Raw genomic sequence first — 15,904 nt, 5'->3', positions numbered from 1 at the left:
GGACAGCTCCCTGACAACAGGATGATGTGCAGCAAAGAGCCGGCTGGTGCTAGGCTGTGGGGATGCTGGCTGTGAGACCCCAGGGGCAGGCTGCATCCTCACAGGTCCGCATGACACCCCACCCCATGTGCTCCACAGCAGGGGACCAGGGGGCTGCGGGGACCATGCAATGATGCTGCATGCCTTTCAAGGAGGGCACAAAGGTGACTGCTTCCACCAGGCAGGTAGTACTGGGACAGTGCCCAGAGCCCCAGGCAGCAGGTAAGCAGAGTCCATGCTTCCTGGGAGCAAGCCCAGAGGACCCAGAGACCAGAGGAGGTGGCCTGGAGCCACGGCAGAACAGCAGGCTGCACGACCTATTCCAGCCAAAGGCCACCGAGCTGCAGCAGACTGCCCCAAAGAGGGGTCCCGACTCCCGACTGTGAGAAGCCAGGGGCAGTAAAGCGGCTGCTGCTGCGATGCCAAGTTTGGGCCTGACTGGTTTCACAGCAGCAGGAGCTGGGAGGCTGAGAATCAAATGTCACGTCTCCTCCAGTAAGAAAAACCACTTTGCTGAGCATAAGAGGTCACCGCAGAACAAAGGCATGAAGAACCCACTGTGGTCTGGGGAGGATAAAGGTGATGTTGTTAATGCTGATTCTTATCAACATGTTAAGATTTCTTACTGCCATGGATAAATAAACAACATAATACAAGACTACAACTGAAACTCACTCTCTAACAACTAAGTTGAGAGTGGGAAATTAACAAAGTGCCCGCAAATGTGAGTGCACTGCCCTCTACCTGAGGATGGTACTCAGGGGCATGGACAGCAGCCTTAGGTGAGCAGAGGGGCATGGACAGCAGCCTTAGGTGAGCAGAGATGACTGGGGATGTTGGGGGCCAGAGTGAGGTACTCCGCCCATGGCAAAGGTCATGAGGAAGGAGGCTCGACATACGCAAAGGCGGGATCGAGCCTCAGGAGTCCCCCTGGAAATCCCCGAGCGTCTACCCCCATAACCAGAGCCTGCCTACTTTACTACTTTGTGCTCTTACCTACACCTCTGACTTTACGGGGGGCTGTCCCCCACCACCTCTTTCGGAGAAGGAGTTAACCTAGAGCTCCAGTCAATAAAAACTCTTGGGTGTGACAAGAGTGTTTTAACCTACAAACTCCTCTGAAGGTTCTCTAGCCTGCCTGACAGGAAGGTGACCCCGTTGGGGCCTGGGGAGTCATGTGGGTGAGCACAGAGCAGGAGGCTGTGTCTTTCAGGCCTCCCAACCCCATCAGAACAGGGCAAGTCCTGGGCTGGAATAATCCAGGGATGGTGGTCCAGGGAGCCACCATGGAACTGTGTCACAAATCAGGACAGCCAGGGAGGGACGTGTGGCCAACAGGGCGTGCAGACGTGGCAGTCGGGGCAGCCCCGCTATGACATGAACACGCCTGGAGACGGGCCCCAGACCAGGCACTGCTCACAGTTTCTCTTGCTCAGGAACAAATCAACCAAATTTGCTCTCACAGGTAATTCAGCTGAACAAGTAAAAAGACAGAGCAACTGATCAGCTACCTGCGGATGGCCACGGTGAGTGCCTCCGGCGAGCTGGCACAGGGGCAGATGACCTCTGGCCTCAGCCCTCTGGCCTGGAAGACGTTGAGGAACGCATCACAGGAGGATATGGACCCTGCATGAGACAGAGTGGACACGAGAGCTAAGCGGAAGGCCGTCAGGCACCCAGTGTGGAAGATGCCTGGCGCCAGGCCCAGACGCTGTACCCCTTCACCTCAATCAACCCATTAGTCTCATGGTGGTGGGGGGGCTGTTTCCACAAAAAACAGGATGCGTTTTCAAATCGCTAGCAAATAAGAAGCTGACTCTCACCCCTGGCGTGGAGTCTGAGGTCTGATAGCCTCACCCACCTACTGGCAGCTGTGCCAAATGGGAGGCGACCCCGGCCACTCAGAGCTGGAGTTGAACCTTCTGCAGCATGCGGCCCAGCCCTGTGAGCACCCGCTCCTGGATGCGCCCCGCAGCTGCAGTCTGCCAGTGGCTTCAACATGCCTCTCCCTGCATGGGCAGCCCAGCCCTTCAACCCTGCCTCTCTGCCCACTTGCCCAGCCACCGTCTATGGTGGTGCTGCCTGATCAGGGCCTAAGTCAGCACAGCCTTGCCCCCACCGGGACCAGGGCTGCACCCCGACCTGCAGCGTTCTGCCACAGGGAGGCTCAGGAAAGGAGGGAACCTGGCCATGGGTCCTTAAGTCCAGCAGAGGGCAAACAAGACAGTCCAGATCACTCAGAGCATCAGGGAAGTGATGGGCACTCAGAGTGCTGGGATCTGGGATCTGTGGGACGGCCGGCCTGGGGAGGGGCTCCTGGTGGCTCAGCAGCTGCGCCAAGAGTGTGGTGGAGACGCAGAGGAGCCAGCGGCCTGTGGTGCTCTGGAGGCAGGACGAGGGGCTCAGGGGTGGGTGGAGGGAATAAGAGGCTTTGGAGTGCTAGAAGGTGGGGTGCCCTCCCAACAGTCAGGTACCCAGGAGCCTAGGGTTGTCAGGGCCATGCTATACAGGGGTTCCGGGGTTGGGGGGTGGGCAGTACTCACAGGGGTTTGCACCATCAGCCACGATCAGCAGGCGCAGGGAGCTGAGGCTGACGTCCCTCTGACCTCGCTGAGCCAAGAGAGACCAATGCATGTCGCGGGACTTCACCAGTGCAGCTTGGGCTGCAGGGGAGCAGGATGTGCCTGAGTCACGGTCAGGCAGGCCCACAGAGCAGGCCACATGCTCCCCACAGCCCACTGGGTCACGGGCAGGCAGGCCCACAGAGTAGGCCATGTGCTCCCACAGCCCAGCCTCTGGGCTTCCCCCATCTGGCCTGCCTGGAAGGCAGCTCAGTGCAGGGGCCGTTCTGACTCTCTCCCTGCCCCCACCACACCTGCCTCTTGCTCTCCAGCTGCCCTTCCCCAGCTGCCCCTCTTCGGCTGCCCTTCTCTGGCTGTCCTTCCCCAACAAGGGGGACCCTGCTCCCTCTAGCAGGAAGGGGCACTGCCAAACGCCCCCCTAGGATTCAGTTTTCATCTGTCAGACAGGGTCATCAGAGACAGCCCCCCACAGGGCACAGCCCATGTCTGCACTCCATAACTGGCAACATCATTAGTGTGGTCAACACGAATGGGGCACCCAGGACACAGCAGACCCGCCAAGCCCTGCTGGAGCAGAGCCCGGGGACACCCGGATGGTGCAGGAGTGGCCATGCTCAGGAAGCACCGACTGACTCCAGATGGACAGCAGGGTGGGTGTGGGCCTGCAGGCAGCCCCACTGCTCTGGATCATAAACTGCTTTGTTTGAACAATCAGCTTTGCTACTGGTGGCTTGAAGAGCCCTAACTTCAAATTCATGCCATCTCAAGAGCTAAGAACAGGAGCATTTATGTGACAGCATGAAGTCAGGAGTCTACGGCCACACCGAACAGAGCCATCCTCCACGAGCCCCCTATTCCCAGCACTGGAGAGTCAGGCTGTGGGGCAGGGGGTGCCTGCCCTGGCCCCCGCCTGCAGCTCTGTGTGCTACTGTATTATTTCTTAATCACCAAAGACTAACTCAAAGACCCGTCTAAGGAAGGGCGCACAGACAGACGACGTTCCTCTGTTACCTTTATACACACACACTTTCTGAATCCAGGAGAGTGGGTTCGCCTTCATCAGCGCATATGGGATGCTGACCACATGTATCCTCTTCAAGATACTCTGTGAAGAGACCCGCGGTTGTGGGGTGGGGGGCCCCACCAGGAGAGGCACAGAGAGTGTCAGAGCTCTACTCACAGCACAAGGGCTGACTCCACCAGCCACAGTGGGGCTTGGTGTTGCCCATGGGCGTAAAACGTTGGCAACCTCCCCACAGTTAGGTAGTATAGACACAGCACTCACTGTTAACACTCCATGCCACAGGCCGGCATCCCTTTTGAAATCCAGCACATTTGTTAATGTTTCAGCTGAAAGTGGACAAAGATGGTTAAACAACCAAGCGACCCTCCTCACAAGTCACATGCATTTTCAGAGACACCCTGAGATGATTACATCATCAACAAATAGGAGTTCTAGGAAACATACACAGCACTTCCAAATACCATGTCCCAACCAGTCAACAATCTTGGTAAATGTGAAAGCAGATCACACAACTGCGAGTTAGCACAGAGAACAAGCTGACTGGTCTTCTGGAAACACAGGGAGCAGCCACACTCCAGAGGCTGCAGGAGTGCACACCTCCCTCTCCTCTCGGACGTGGAGCAGAGGGCAGTGGAGGATCTCTAGTTCCCATGCCCCGCCCCAGTCTCCAGTCCCAGGACCATAGCATGCCATGTCCCTCCCCTCCCACAGGCCTCACTGGGTAAGCTCTAGGAGGGGCCAGAGAGCCACCCCAGCCCTTACCTTCTGAGTAGCCGCACGCCTGGGTCAGAGCCTGGCACTGCGCCAGCAGGGACGCATGGGACACCGCCACTCCCACCGTACTTCCCTCCTTGCTGGTTTTGTACTGAAAGATTCCAAAGCATGAGCTCATTAGGTGACATTTCTGGAGGCTGTCCTTCACTCACCACAGGTTCGACCAGAGCCCACGGTATGCCCGGGCCCTCGAGGTGATGCCCTCAGCTGACGTCAGGCTCACCCTGGGTGGGTGAGGGGCGACAGGGCACACAGGTGGTCCCCAGGGAGGCAGCAGGGGCGGCTCTGGGTGAGGCACCGTGCCTTTCTGGGGTGAAGGAAAAGCACACATGGAGGTGCCCGAGCGCGGGGCTCAGAAAGGCACTACCTCGATGTAGGCGGTCCCGGGCCCCGCATCCTGCACTGCCGGGTTCCAGTCCTTGGGGGGCTTGGTCAGGTGCTTCCCATCGATCACCAGCCAGGTGAGGGGGGGCCAGCCTGTGAGGGCAGACAGGGACATACAGAGGCAGGGTCAGAGGGCCCTGGTCCCTCCCGACACCTCTGTGTCCAACACGCTGCCCGAGCCACTGAAAGGTGGGCAGGAGCCCCTGCCTCACTTGAGCTTCATGTATTTATGTTTAATGACCAGCGGCCGCCAGGCTGGTCCACACAGGTCTAGACCCTGAGCCAAGTGAGGAGCGAGATTCACCAAGGTCTAAAAGAAGGCCCCACTTTTGCTGAAGGCCCCTTTGTCTCTGTAGCGGCTGCTGACAGGAAAGGATGCCCAAGGGCCCAGTTTAGCAGAGAACCCTGCCACATGCTCCCCGCCCATGGGCCCACCTTTGAAGGTCACCACCTCTCCGGTCTGAGCCTTGGGCAGGCCTTTCTGACAAGCATCCGTGGTCAGGGCCAGGGAGACGCCACAGCTGCCCAGCAGAAACCCGACCTGCTGGCTGCCAGCATCCTGCAGAAACAGAGGGGCAGGGGCTTGCTCGCACACAAGACAGCTTTTCTCAGAATGTGCAAAGCTAGACCAGGTCAACCCGAGAGGTGTGTGCATATTTCCCTCAAAATGAAATACTTAAGTTCTTAAGTTCAAAAGATAAAGTTCTGGGTAACTGACTAATTTCTCTTAGTTTTTCTTGCAAATGACACTTACTAGCATTTTAATAAACTCCAAAAATAATAGCACTGACATTTACACTTGATTTGTGTTTGAAGTTTACAGATTAATCTGGGGAGGTCTGACCTTTAACAATCTTAATTATTTTTACACAGAATATGTCCTTCAGTAGCATTTTATCATTTCCTTCATATAAGTTTTAGAAACTCGAATCTTTCCCTAAAAACCCTGTATTCAAATATCTGCGTATCATATATATAACCCTTTGGGATATACTGCGTTTATTCACAAGTTTTACTTTGAGGATTTTCAAATTTGAATATTTCTTGCTGATAATGCTCATGTTAATAATTACCTGAACACTGGGATACAACAGAAAACTAAGATTTTCTAAAATACATGTTGAGTCTACTAGAATAATACACTTTTCAGTAATCAGATTACTGGTTGCTAACTCATTTCAGTCGTGTCCGACTCTGTGTGACCCCATAGACAGCAGCCCTGGTATTTATATCTAAAGTGTAATAGCTATCTAGGACATCAGCCCCTCCCCCACTGGAAGCCACCTGTGAGCAATGAGATGTGCTCACTGTTTTGTAGGTGATCGAACACAGGAGGGTCTCAAGTCATGTGTTTATCACTGAGAAATGAGCTGTAACACATCTCTGTAATGACTGACTCATCCAGAAGTGAAAATTATTATCAAGAAGCACATCATTTTGAGAAAAGGTTTAACAGAATCTCATCAGATCCCAAATTCTATTCGTTAGAAGAAAAGACGTTCATTTCTGTTGGGATATCAGCACCAACAGGTGTTCTTGTGCCTTTCTCCCAGGGAGACACATGAAAGGGCATCTGGGTGAAGCTGCCTGGGTCTCTCTGAAGCCCGCCCGCCTGTCCTCGCCCATCAAGAGGCGCCTGGAGCAAGGACACGAAGACACCTGCACTGGATGCGGGGCTTCAGGACCAAGCCTCAGGGACCATGAACCGAGCTGGCACCACGCGCTACCTTTCTGGTGAGCGGCACTTCGATGGGGACAGGAACCAGCTCAGCCAGGAGACACCCGTAGAACGCAACCATGAACATCACTGGGTCACTATTCGGAAACACCAGCGCCACCTACGAGAGCACAAAGGAAAACCCTGCAAACCACTCGGGAAGAAGCCAGTCATCTGCATACCTACTGATGAGACAGATTTTAGCTCAGAAAATGTTACTTTGTGTGTTAATACTTGGTTCTTAAGTTTCCACAACCATGTAACTTCTATTACATACTTTTTAGGTTAAAGTCTTTACTCCACATGTAACAAAACATGTTAAATTCCTGGGCCTAATAAAAAGCAAGTTTGGCAAAGTAAGTCCGGCTGGGTCTGCCAGTGGGTCTAAATCCACCGCCATCCACTCTGACCACTCAGGGACAGGTGTGATGGACCACCACCCACCATCAAGTAGCTCAGGACAAAAACACCTGGATATGAAAAGAGAACCCGGAATCAAAGTATATCCAAGTATCTTCCAAAAGGGAATCTGGACACTGAAGTTTAATTGGACAGATCTTCACTCAAGACTGAAACACTAACAGGGGAGAGTGGGGGGCACAGAATACCTCAGCAAGACCCGCCCCCAACACCTGCCCTCTCCCTCTGAGTCTCCACAGGGTGTCCACTCCCTGCTTTCATCTGGTCATCATGCTGCCACAGTTTAAATTATACGTTCTCAGGACTTACCTGGTGGTCCAGTGGTTAAGACTTCACACTCCCAACGCAGGGGACTGAGGTTTGATCCCTGGTCAGGGAACTAGATCCCATATGCCACAAGCATGGCCCCCAAAATTACATATTCTATTTATCTTACATATTTATTAAAAAAATTTTTTTTGAACACAGAGATTTAAAATGACAAAAAGCACTAATGAAAAAGAGCACCCTGCACCCTTCCCCACCCCACAAGGCAACCACTTCTAACACATCTTAAACCCTCCCCTTGGCCAACTCTCTCGTCTTTTCAGACACTATGCTCATCTTGCTGCATCTCAGGTCTGAAGGTATTAGGCGCTTTACTTCCTTTTATAGCAGACGAACCCTGAGCCCTCTGCCCTCTTCCCCTCGCTCTTCTCTCATCATCCCAATTTCCATGTCTTACAATATCTGGTTAAATCAAAAGCTATTTAGGAATATTTGTAATGCCATAACATTGTAGTAAGTGTGCTTGAAACCTAAATGGTAAGCCAGAATAGTTTATGAGGAGACTGTTAACACAGAGCCTTGGATAACTAATAACCCTTGAATAAGACAAAACTTGAGCTACATCTATATTCATTCTGTACTTGAGGTCTGGAAATCAAGTTTCTAACAAGTTTCTTGAAAATGGCAAAGATCTCCTTTGAAGGCTGATGTTAATAAGCGTTTGTCCCACTAAAAGGACTGTGAGCCTCGAGACTGGATGTTTGGTAGAGCATACACGTGAATATTCATTGGAAGGACTGATGCTGATTCTGAAGCTCCAATACTTTGGCTACCTGATGCGAAGAACTGACTCATTGGAAAAGACCCTGATGCTGAGAAAGACTGAAGGCAGGAGGAGAAGGGGACAACAGAGGATGAGATGGTTGGATGGCATCACCGATTTGATAGACATGAATTTGAGCAAGCTCTGGGAGTTGGTGATGGACAGGGAAGCCTGGCATGCTGCAGTCCATGGGGCTGCAAAGAGTTGGACATGAATGAGCGACTGATTTGAACACATTTTTAGAGAATCTCTTATAAAGAGTTGTGTCTGTTCAATTTTATAAAATACATTATAACAGGAGGATGAACTTGCCACCCACCTCCGATCACTAACTCTCTAACTGTGATCTCGTCAGCTTTTTTATAACTAACCCAACTACGTGGATCCACTTTCAAGTCAATAGAGTATCTGTAAGTATGTCCTTGCAAGAACTTACCTCCAGAGAAAGAAATGAGTGATTCTCAGACTCCCTGTAAAGCACAACAGGAGCCCGGGTTTCCAGCAGGTCTGTCCTAAAGCATCAGGTACATAAGGTATCGTCTGGTACTGCTCACACTTCTACAGCCAAGCCCCGCCCTGTCTTCTGGTGGGACAGTCACTGTCTCTTTCACCAGCTTCATTCCCTATGTGCATCAGCCAGCTTTCTCAGAAATGCTCCACCGGGTTGTCAAACCCAGGCAGTAGTATTTCCAAATAACTAGCCAGGCAGGTAAGCTCACAGTTTCATGAGCTGCTGACCAGTCGGCCCACCTGGGGTGTCATCCTCCTGATCTCGGTTGGGCTGCTTCTTGGTCTGCAGCTTGAGGTCACCCTGGTAGCTCTCCTGTCTGACCAGTTACTCCTATGCTGAAGCACTTCCTCTGTTAACTTCCCGAGACAGTCCATCAGAGCCAACTGTCTGAGTGCCGCCTGTCTGAAAACAGCGCCCCGTCCTCACCTCTGTGACTGTCTGAGTGCTGCCTGTCTGAAAACAGTGCCGGTCCTCACCTCTGAGACTATCTGAGTGCTGCCTGTGTGAAAACAGTACCTGTCCTCACCTCTGTGACTGAGAGCTGCCTGTCTGAAAACAGTGCCACGTCCTCACCTCTGTGACTGTCTGAGTGCTTCCTGTCTGAAAACAGTGCCCCATCCTCACCTCTGTCTGTCTGAGGGCTGCCTATCTGAAAACAGTCCCCCATCTTCACCTCTGTCTGTCTTAGGGCTGCCTGTCTGAAAACAGTCCCCCATCCTTACCTCTGTGACTGTCTGAGTGCCGCCTGTCTGAAAACACTGCTCGTCCTCACCTCTGTGACTGTCTGAGAGCTGCCTGTCTGAAAACACTGCCCGTCCTCACCTCTCTGACTGTCTGAGTGCTGCCTGTCTGAAAACACTGCCCCGTCCTCACCTCTCTGACGGTCTGAGTGCTGCCTGTCTGAAAACAGTGCCCCGTCCTTACCTCTGTGACTGTCTAAGGCCTACGTGTCTGAAAACAGTGCCCCGTCCTCAGCTCTGTGACTGTCTGAGGCCTACGTGTCTGAAAACAGTGCCCTGTCCTCACCTCTGTGACTGTCTGAGAGCTGCCTGTCTGAAAACACTGCCCATCCTCACCTCTGTGACTGAGCGCTGCCTGTCTGAAAACAATGCCCCGTCCTTACCTCTGTGACTGTCTGAGTGCCTCCTGTCTGAAAACACTGCCCCGTCCTTACCTCTGTCTGTCTGAGTGCTGCCTGTCTGAAAACAGTGCCATCCTCACCTCTGTGACTGTCTGAGCGCTGCCTGTCTGAAAACAGTGCCCCATCCTCAGCTCTGTGACAGTCTGAGTGCTGCCTGTCTGAAAACAGTGCCCCATCCTCACCTCTGTTACTGGCTGAGTGCCACCTGTCTGAAAACGCTGCCCTGTCCTCATTTCTGAGATTGTCTGAGTGCTGCCTGTCTGAAAACACTGCCCGTCCTCACCTCTCTGACTGACTGAGTGCTGCCTGTCTGAAAACACTGCCCCATCCTCACCTCTGTGACTGCCTGAGTGCTGCCTGTCTGAAAACACTGCCCATCCTCACCTCTCTGACTGACTGAGTGCTGCCTGTCTGAAAACAGTGCCCCGTCCTCACCTCTGTGACTGTCTGAGTGCTGCCTGTCTGAAAACACTGCCCGTCCTCACCTCTCTGACTGACTGAGTGCTGCCTGTCTGAAAACGCTGCCCCATCCTCACCTCTGTGACTGCCTGAGTGCTGCCTGTCTGAAAACACTGCCCATCCTCACCTCTCTGACTGACTGAGTGCTGCCTGTCTGAAAACAGTGCCCCGTCCTCACCTCTGTGACTGTCTGAGCGCTGCCTGTCTGGAAACAGTGCCCCATCCTTAGCTCTGTGACTGGCTGAGTGCCGCCTGTCTGAAAACGCTGCCCTGTCCTCACCTCTGAGACTGTCTGAGCACTGCCTGTCTGAAAACACTGCCCGTCCTCACCTCTCTGACTGACTGAGTGCTGCCTGTCTGAAAACAATGCCCTGTCCTCATCGTTGTTGACTGCCCAGGAACAGACCTGAAGGTTGAAAATACTGCTCTGTGTCCTCCAGTATCACACCAAGAAGCCCAGCCCTGGGGCTGCTGGGCCTTCCCAGACAGCCCACTCTCCCTGAAAGCTGAATCCACCTTCCAGTACCTGGGTCGGTGCCTCGGTGTGGGCCCCTGAACCCCCACAGGTCCTTGACTCCAGCTCTGGAAATGGTCTGACATCACTATTACGATGCAATATTTCCCTCTCTCCTCTAGAAGTTATCTTAGAGGGCAGCCTTCATGATCAAGTCTAACCTGAACTGTTCTTCCTACTTTCCATCTCTCAGTCTCCCCTACTAGTATCTTTTCCTTGATTTATGGAGCTAAATCCTCATATCAGATCTCCAGGGATATTAACGCTAATATTTTTAAAAACTTATTTTCGGGGTCTATCTTTCCTCCAAGCTGGTTTGTTTCCTCTTCCTCCCTCCCTTTCTTCCCCAGTTCAGTTCAGTTCAGTCGCTCAGTCGTATCTGACTCTTTGTGACCCCATGGACTGCAGCACACGAGGCTTCCCTGTCCATCACCAACTCCCAGAGTCTGCTCAGACTCATGTCCATCAAATTGGTGATGCCATCCAACCTCTCATCCTCTGTCATCCCCTTCTCCTCCTGCCTTCAATCTTGCCCAGCATCAGGGTCTTTTCCATTGAGTCAGTTCTTTGCATCAGGTGGCCAAAGTATTAGAGCATCAGCATCAGTCCTTCCAATGAACATTCAGGACTGATTTCCTTTCGGGTTGACTGGTTTGATCTTGCAGTCCAAGGGACTCTCAAGAGTCTTCTCTAACACCACAGGTTTGAAAGCATCAGTTCTTCAGCGCTCAGCTTTCTTTATGGTCTAACTCTCACATCCATACATGACTACTGGAAAAACCACAGCTTTGACTAGACGGACCTTTGTTGGCAAAGTAATGCCTCTGCTTTTTAATATGCTGTCTAGGTTGGTCGTAGCTTTTATTTCAAGGAGCAAGCATCTTTTAATTTCATGGCTGCAGTCACCATCTGCAGTAATTTTGGAGCCCAGAAAAATAAAGTCTCGCTGTTTTCCATTGTTTCCCCACCTATTTGCCATGAAGTGATGGGACTGGATGCCATGATCTTAGTTTTCTGAATGTTGAGCTTTAAGCCAACTTTTTCACTCTCCTCTTTCACTTTCATCAAGATGCTCTTTAGTTTTTCATCACTTTCTGCCATAAGGGTGGTATCATCTGTGTACCTAAGGATATTGATATTTCTCCCAGCAATCTCGATTTCAGCTTGTGCTTCATGCAGCCTGACATTTCGCATGATGTACTCTGCATATAAGTTAAATAAGCAGGGTGACAATATACAGCCTTGACGTATCCCTTTCCCGATTTGGACCCAGTCATTGTTCCGGGTCCGGTTCTCACTGCTGCTTCCTGCCCTGCATGCAGGTTTCTCAGGAGGCAGGGCAGGTGGTCTGGTGTCCCGTCTCTTGAAGAATTTCCCACAGTTTCTTGTGACCTTTCTCCCCCACCTCCCCTTTAATTTTTCTGCCCATTTCTTGGACCTTTGGTTCTTCTCTTTCACACGCAAGTTTCTGTCCTTACATATCCTTGGCTGCTGATTTACATTAAAGACTGAGGCACCTGGAGAGCTGCCTGAAACTCAGCACCACCCTGTCTACTCACAGCGCTTCTGCTGGGTGCGCTGACCTCAGGCGCCCCTCCTCACAGGGATGGCCCTGCTGAGGAGGCTGGTTTTCACCATTCGGACTCCCTGTTATGCGTGGCCTCCTCATGTCTGGCTCAGTCTGCCAAGAGCAGTGCTGCAGGCAGAACTTCCCACAACGGCAGAAACGTTCCTTCTCAACATTCCTTCTCTATCAAATATGCTAGCTGTCGGTCACAATCAGTGACGGATCCCTGGAAACAGGATTCGCGCAACTCTTGGGTTAATTTGAACAGCCCATGTAGTCACCGCCGACCATGCTGGGCAGTGCAGGATGAGGAACTGCACTGGGGGGAGTGCAGCTCAACAGCCTCCTCTGTGTTCCGTTCTGGCCAATGGGAAAGAGGGGGCTTCCTGCCACACGGAACAGGGAAGGAGATGAATACAAAACACCCAGAATTTCAAAGTAACATCAGTGATTCCTCACAAATATGAGCTTTGGAAATGTAACATTAATACCTGACATTAATATTTTTATTAAAACCAACATATATGAAGCAGAAGAGAAAAGAAGTTGAAGAATCAGAGACTGTGCAGTGAGTGAGAAAAAAAGGAAGCATCGTTTTATCTACATCAACACAAACTTTCTCAGCGTTCAGTACTTTTCACTGCTGACTTAAACCCTTTGTGTTAATGCTGTGAGTCAAAACAATCAACAGAGCACTGCTACCATCAGAACGGATTTTTGGCCTCCGCTCTCACTCCCTCCCTCCAACAAAGGTTCATTGGGTTACTTACTCTGTCTCCAGGTTTAAGCAGTGGTTCGTTCTTATTAGTCAGTTTATTAAGTAGCGTATAAGCTAGTTTTAAACTTCGACTCCAAAGTTTGCCTAAAATAAAATAAAAATACTAGCAATGTAAAATTTAAGAAACTAATAGTTACCATTTTAATGTAGCAATCATAATACTTCATTATATACCATTATTACTCTATTGTGAAAATGCAGATATTAATAGTTGCCAGTGATAGTTATTTTGCACAATGCGATAATGAACATCATAGTTTTCTCTTAGAAACAAGTTACAGATTTATTTTTCTTAACAGAAAAATAAAACATTTTATTATAAAAAAAATTCAGAATACAGAAAAGCCAGCTGAAAAAAAGCATTCTTTCTGTTATGTACTTATGTGTATACACACACATAAGATGCATAATTTTTAAAAATGGGATCATATTGACACTTCACTCTTATTTCAATCAACTGTGAATCACGGTGAATGCATTTTCATTCCACTATGTCTCACTCATCCCCTTACACAAGTGGCACGCAGTTCATTTCACCTCTACAACAATAATTCACGAGGTGGGTCCTATCTTCATTTCTGCTCTTCATTCAAGAGAACAGTCAGGGAGATGCCAGGTGACTCGGTAGTGCCATGGCTGCTGGAGAGGTGCATCTGGACCCCTCACACACATACACTACAATACACCACACACACACGTCACATACACACACTGTCATAGACACCACACACACATCATGCACACACACCACACACACACACCACATGTGTCCACAGACACCATGCATACACTCCCTCCAGCAGGTGGCAGGTCTCTACATGGATGGGAGAACAGCAGTGCTCGAGCCCAGGAGGGGAGGAGAAGGCCAGCCGTGCAGCCGTGAGCAGCCAGGACACATGGCCGGCAACACTTGTAGCACAAGCTGCTGACAAGTACAGACATCCAGAACACAAAAATGCTACAAAGAGCCCTGTGTAAAAACGTGCAGAAGACTCAACAGCATTTAACAAAAGAGAAAACCTAAAGGATGAAAACAGGAAAAGACTTCGACATACCAGCCATCACCAGATTAGCACCACAATGACTATCACTGTGTTCTCAGCAGATTAGCTCAAAGTTACGCTGCCAAAGGGAGGGAGAGGGACTCACACAGCAGGCAGCTGAGTGCAAACTGGAAAGGTCTGGAATTACCTGACAAAGGTAAAAACATCATTATCCTAGACCGAGCTAGCGCCTCCTCTCCTAATATTAATACATGCTCTACAAGAACGCATGCTTGTGTACCAGGCAGCACTGACTGTAACAATCAAGATAGAAATGACCCAACATCCACCAATAGTATGATGGATACATATACTCTGAAATAGTATTCATTCCTCAACGGAAATGAATGAGCCACAACTATATACAACAATACCGGTGACTCTTAATGCACATAGTAAGAGGCTCCACTGCCAAGCAGGAACGGGCAGTGATGGCAGACCAGCATTCCCATCCAAAATGATTTTAAAGCTGGATAAAATGCAAGACCATCTGCTGGGGGAGTTGACTCCAGGGAAACCCCTGGGGAGGGGAGCTGATCTTCCACAGCTGTTCTTGCAAAAACTGGGGGGTTTGGGGTCCTGCCACCCATAGGACATCAGTGCCTCATGGTCTTATGTCCATCAATTGCTGCTGCTGGGGCATGGAGACCAGGGCCCCAAGAACACTGAATCCCAGGGCCGTGCATGGAGGTGGAAGCCTTGAAGAAGCCATTCAGAGCCCTCAAGTTGCTATGTAAGACAAAGATTGTGGATGGGATCACTCAGAATACACCAGTTTAGAGAATCTGAATAAAGGAAAACAGAAAATCTCCAAACTGAAGTATATATAAAAAAGAACACAAAACATAAAAAAAGATTTATTAAAGGCACACGGGACTCAGAGAGGTATTAATATAAATGTAATCAGAGTCCCAGAAGGACAGGAGAAATAAATGGGGAAGAAACACTATATCAAGAACTTATGGGTGTAAGTTTCCAGAAACTGATGAAAGATACCACTCTATAGATTTAAGAAGGCGTGTGGTCCCCCAGCAGAAGCTTCCAAAGAACATCACAGCTAAATGCATCACAGCAAGACAGACACAAGGCAGAGCCAAAAGCCACAGGGGAACAAGACAACCCATCATCCAGAGAGTCGCAGCAACCTGGCCTCTCACTTCTCAGAAGCCATCTCCAAGCCTGCAGAGTCCAACAACCCTGACCCCCTTCTAAGAGGGAGATGCAGGAAGTCCCGCAGCCAGAGGAGAGGTTATGGGGGAAACACAGGGAGGTGAGAGGGAACATTTAGCCAAGGAAGGAAAATAGCATGAGTCCTGACTTAAGAAGCAGAGCAGTGAACGGTGTCTTATGGGCGTAATGGATACAGACTTAAGATGCAGGACAAGGAGGCAAGGGCCTCAGGCCGGGATCTTCAGCAAGCACCAAGGCAGAGCGAGGCTAGAGAAGGGCCCGTGAAGGGGAGAGTGGACAGTAGCCTTGCAGCCCCTGCAGGCCTCTCCCAAGGACAGTCCTGGCTGAGCAGGACACAGGCCCTGTCCTTACCCCTCATGCAACCTGGACCTGAAAGTTGAATTGGATAGGTGAAGGCTGTCCTCACAAGCGGGCAGCAAGCTCCTTTCCTAAAGAATTGCAGACCCATCTCTTTAATGAGCACAGGTACAAAGCCTACAAACAACATATCGGCAATCAGAACTCAGGCATTTACTTAAAGATATTAGGGCCAAGTGGGATCTATTCTAGGAATGCACGGGCTGCTTAACATTTGAAAATTATTCAATGGAACTTATCAACATCTGTTAGATCATAGAAAAAGCAAGAAAATTCCAGAAAACACATCTGCTTCACTGACAACATTAAAGCC

The 15,904-nt window shown here is 50.5% G+C and overlaps 1 protein-coding gene across 4 annotated transcripts in view; it reads right to left on the bottom strand.

The window, feature by feature from the left end:
- DIP2A (disco interacting protein 2 homolog A) overlaps positions 1-15,904 on the bottom strand; it is a 121,915-nt gene that overhangs the window by 56,666 nt on the left and 49,345 nt on the right. For all 4 annotated transcript variants that reach the window (XM_010801729.4, XM_002685146.7, XM_005202121.5 and 1 more), the window contains 9 exons: positions 12,993-13,084; positions 6,531-6,641; positions 5,239-5,362; positions 4,787-4,896; positions 4,408-4,510; positions 3,907-3,971; positions 3,633-3,726; positions 2,583-2,702; positions 1,551-1,665 (listed from right to left, as the gene is read on the bottom strand). In XM_010801729.4, coding sequence (XP_010800031.2) covers positions 1,551-1,665; positions 2,583-2,702; positions 3,633-3,726; positions 3,907-3,971; positions 4,408-4,510; positions 4,787-4,896; positions 5,239-5,362; positions 6,531-6,641; positions 12,993-13,084 — 934 coding nt within the window. The remainder of the gene's footprint in view (positions 1-1,550; positions 1,666-2,582; positions 2,703-3,632; positions 3,727-3,906; positions 3,972-4,407; positions 4,511-4,786; positions 4,897-5,238; positions 5,363-6,530; positions 6,642-12,992; positions 13,085-15,904) is intronic.

Source organism: Bos taurus, chromosome 1 (genome assembly GCF_002263795.3).
Source record: "Bos taurus isolate L1 Dominette 01449 registration number 42190680 breed Hereford chromosome 1, ARS-UCD2.0, whole genome shotgun sequence".
Taxonomy (NCBI): Eukaryota; Metazoa; Chordata; class Mammalia; order Artiodactyla; family Bovidae; genus Bos; species Bos taurus.
The sequence above is the reverse complement of the archived record's forward strand: the minus strand, read 5'-3'. Positions and strand labels throughout refer to the sequence as shown.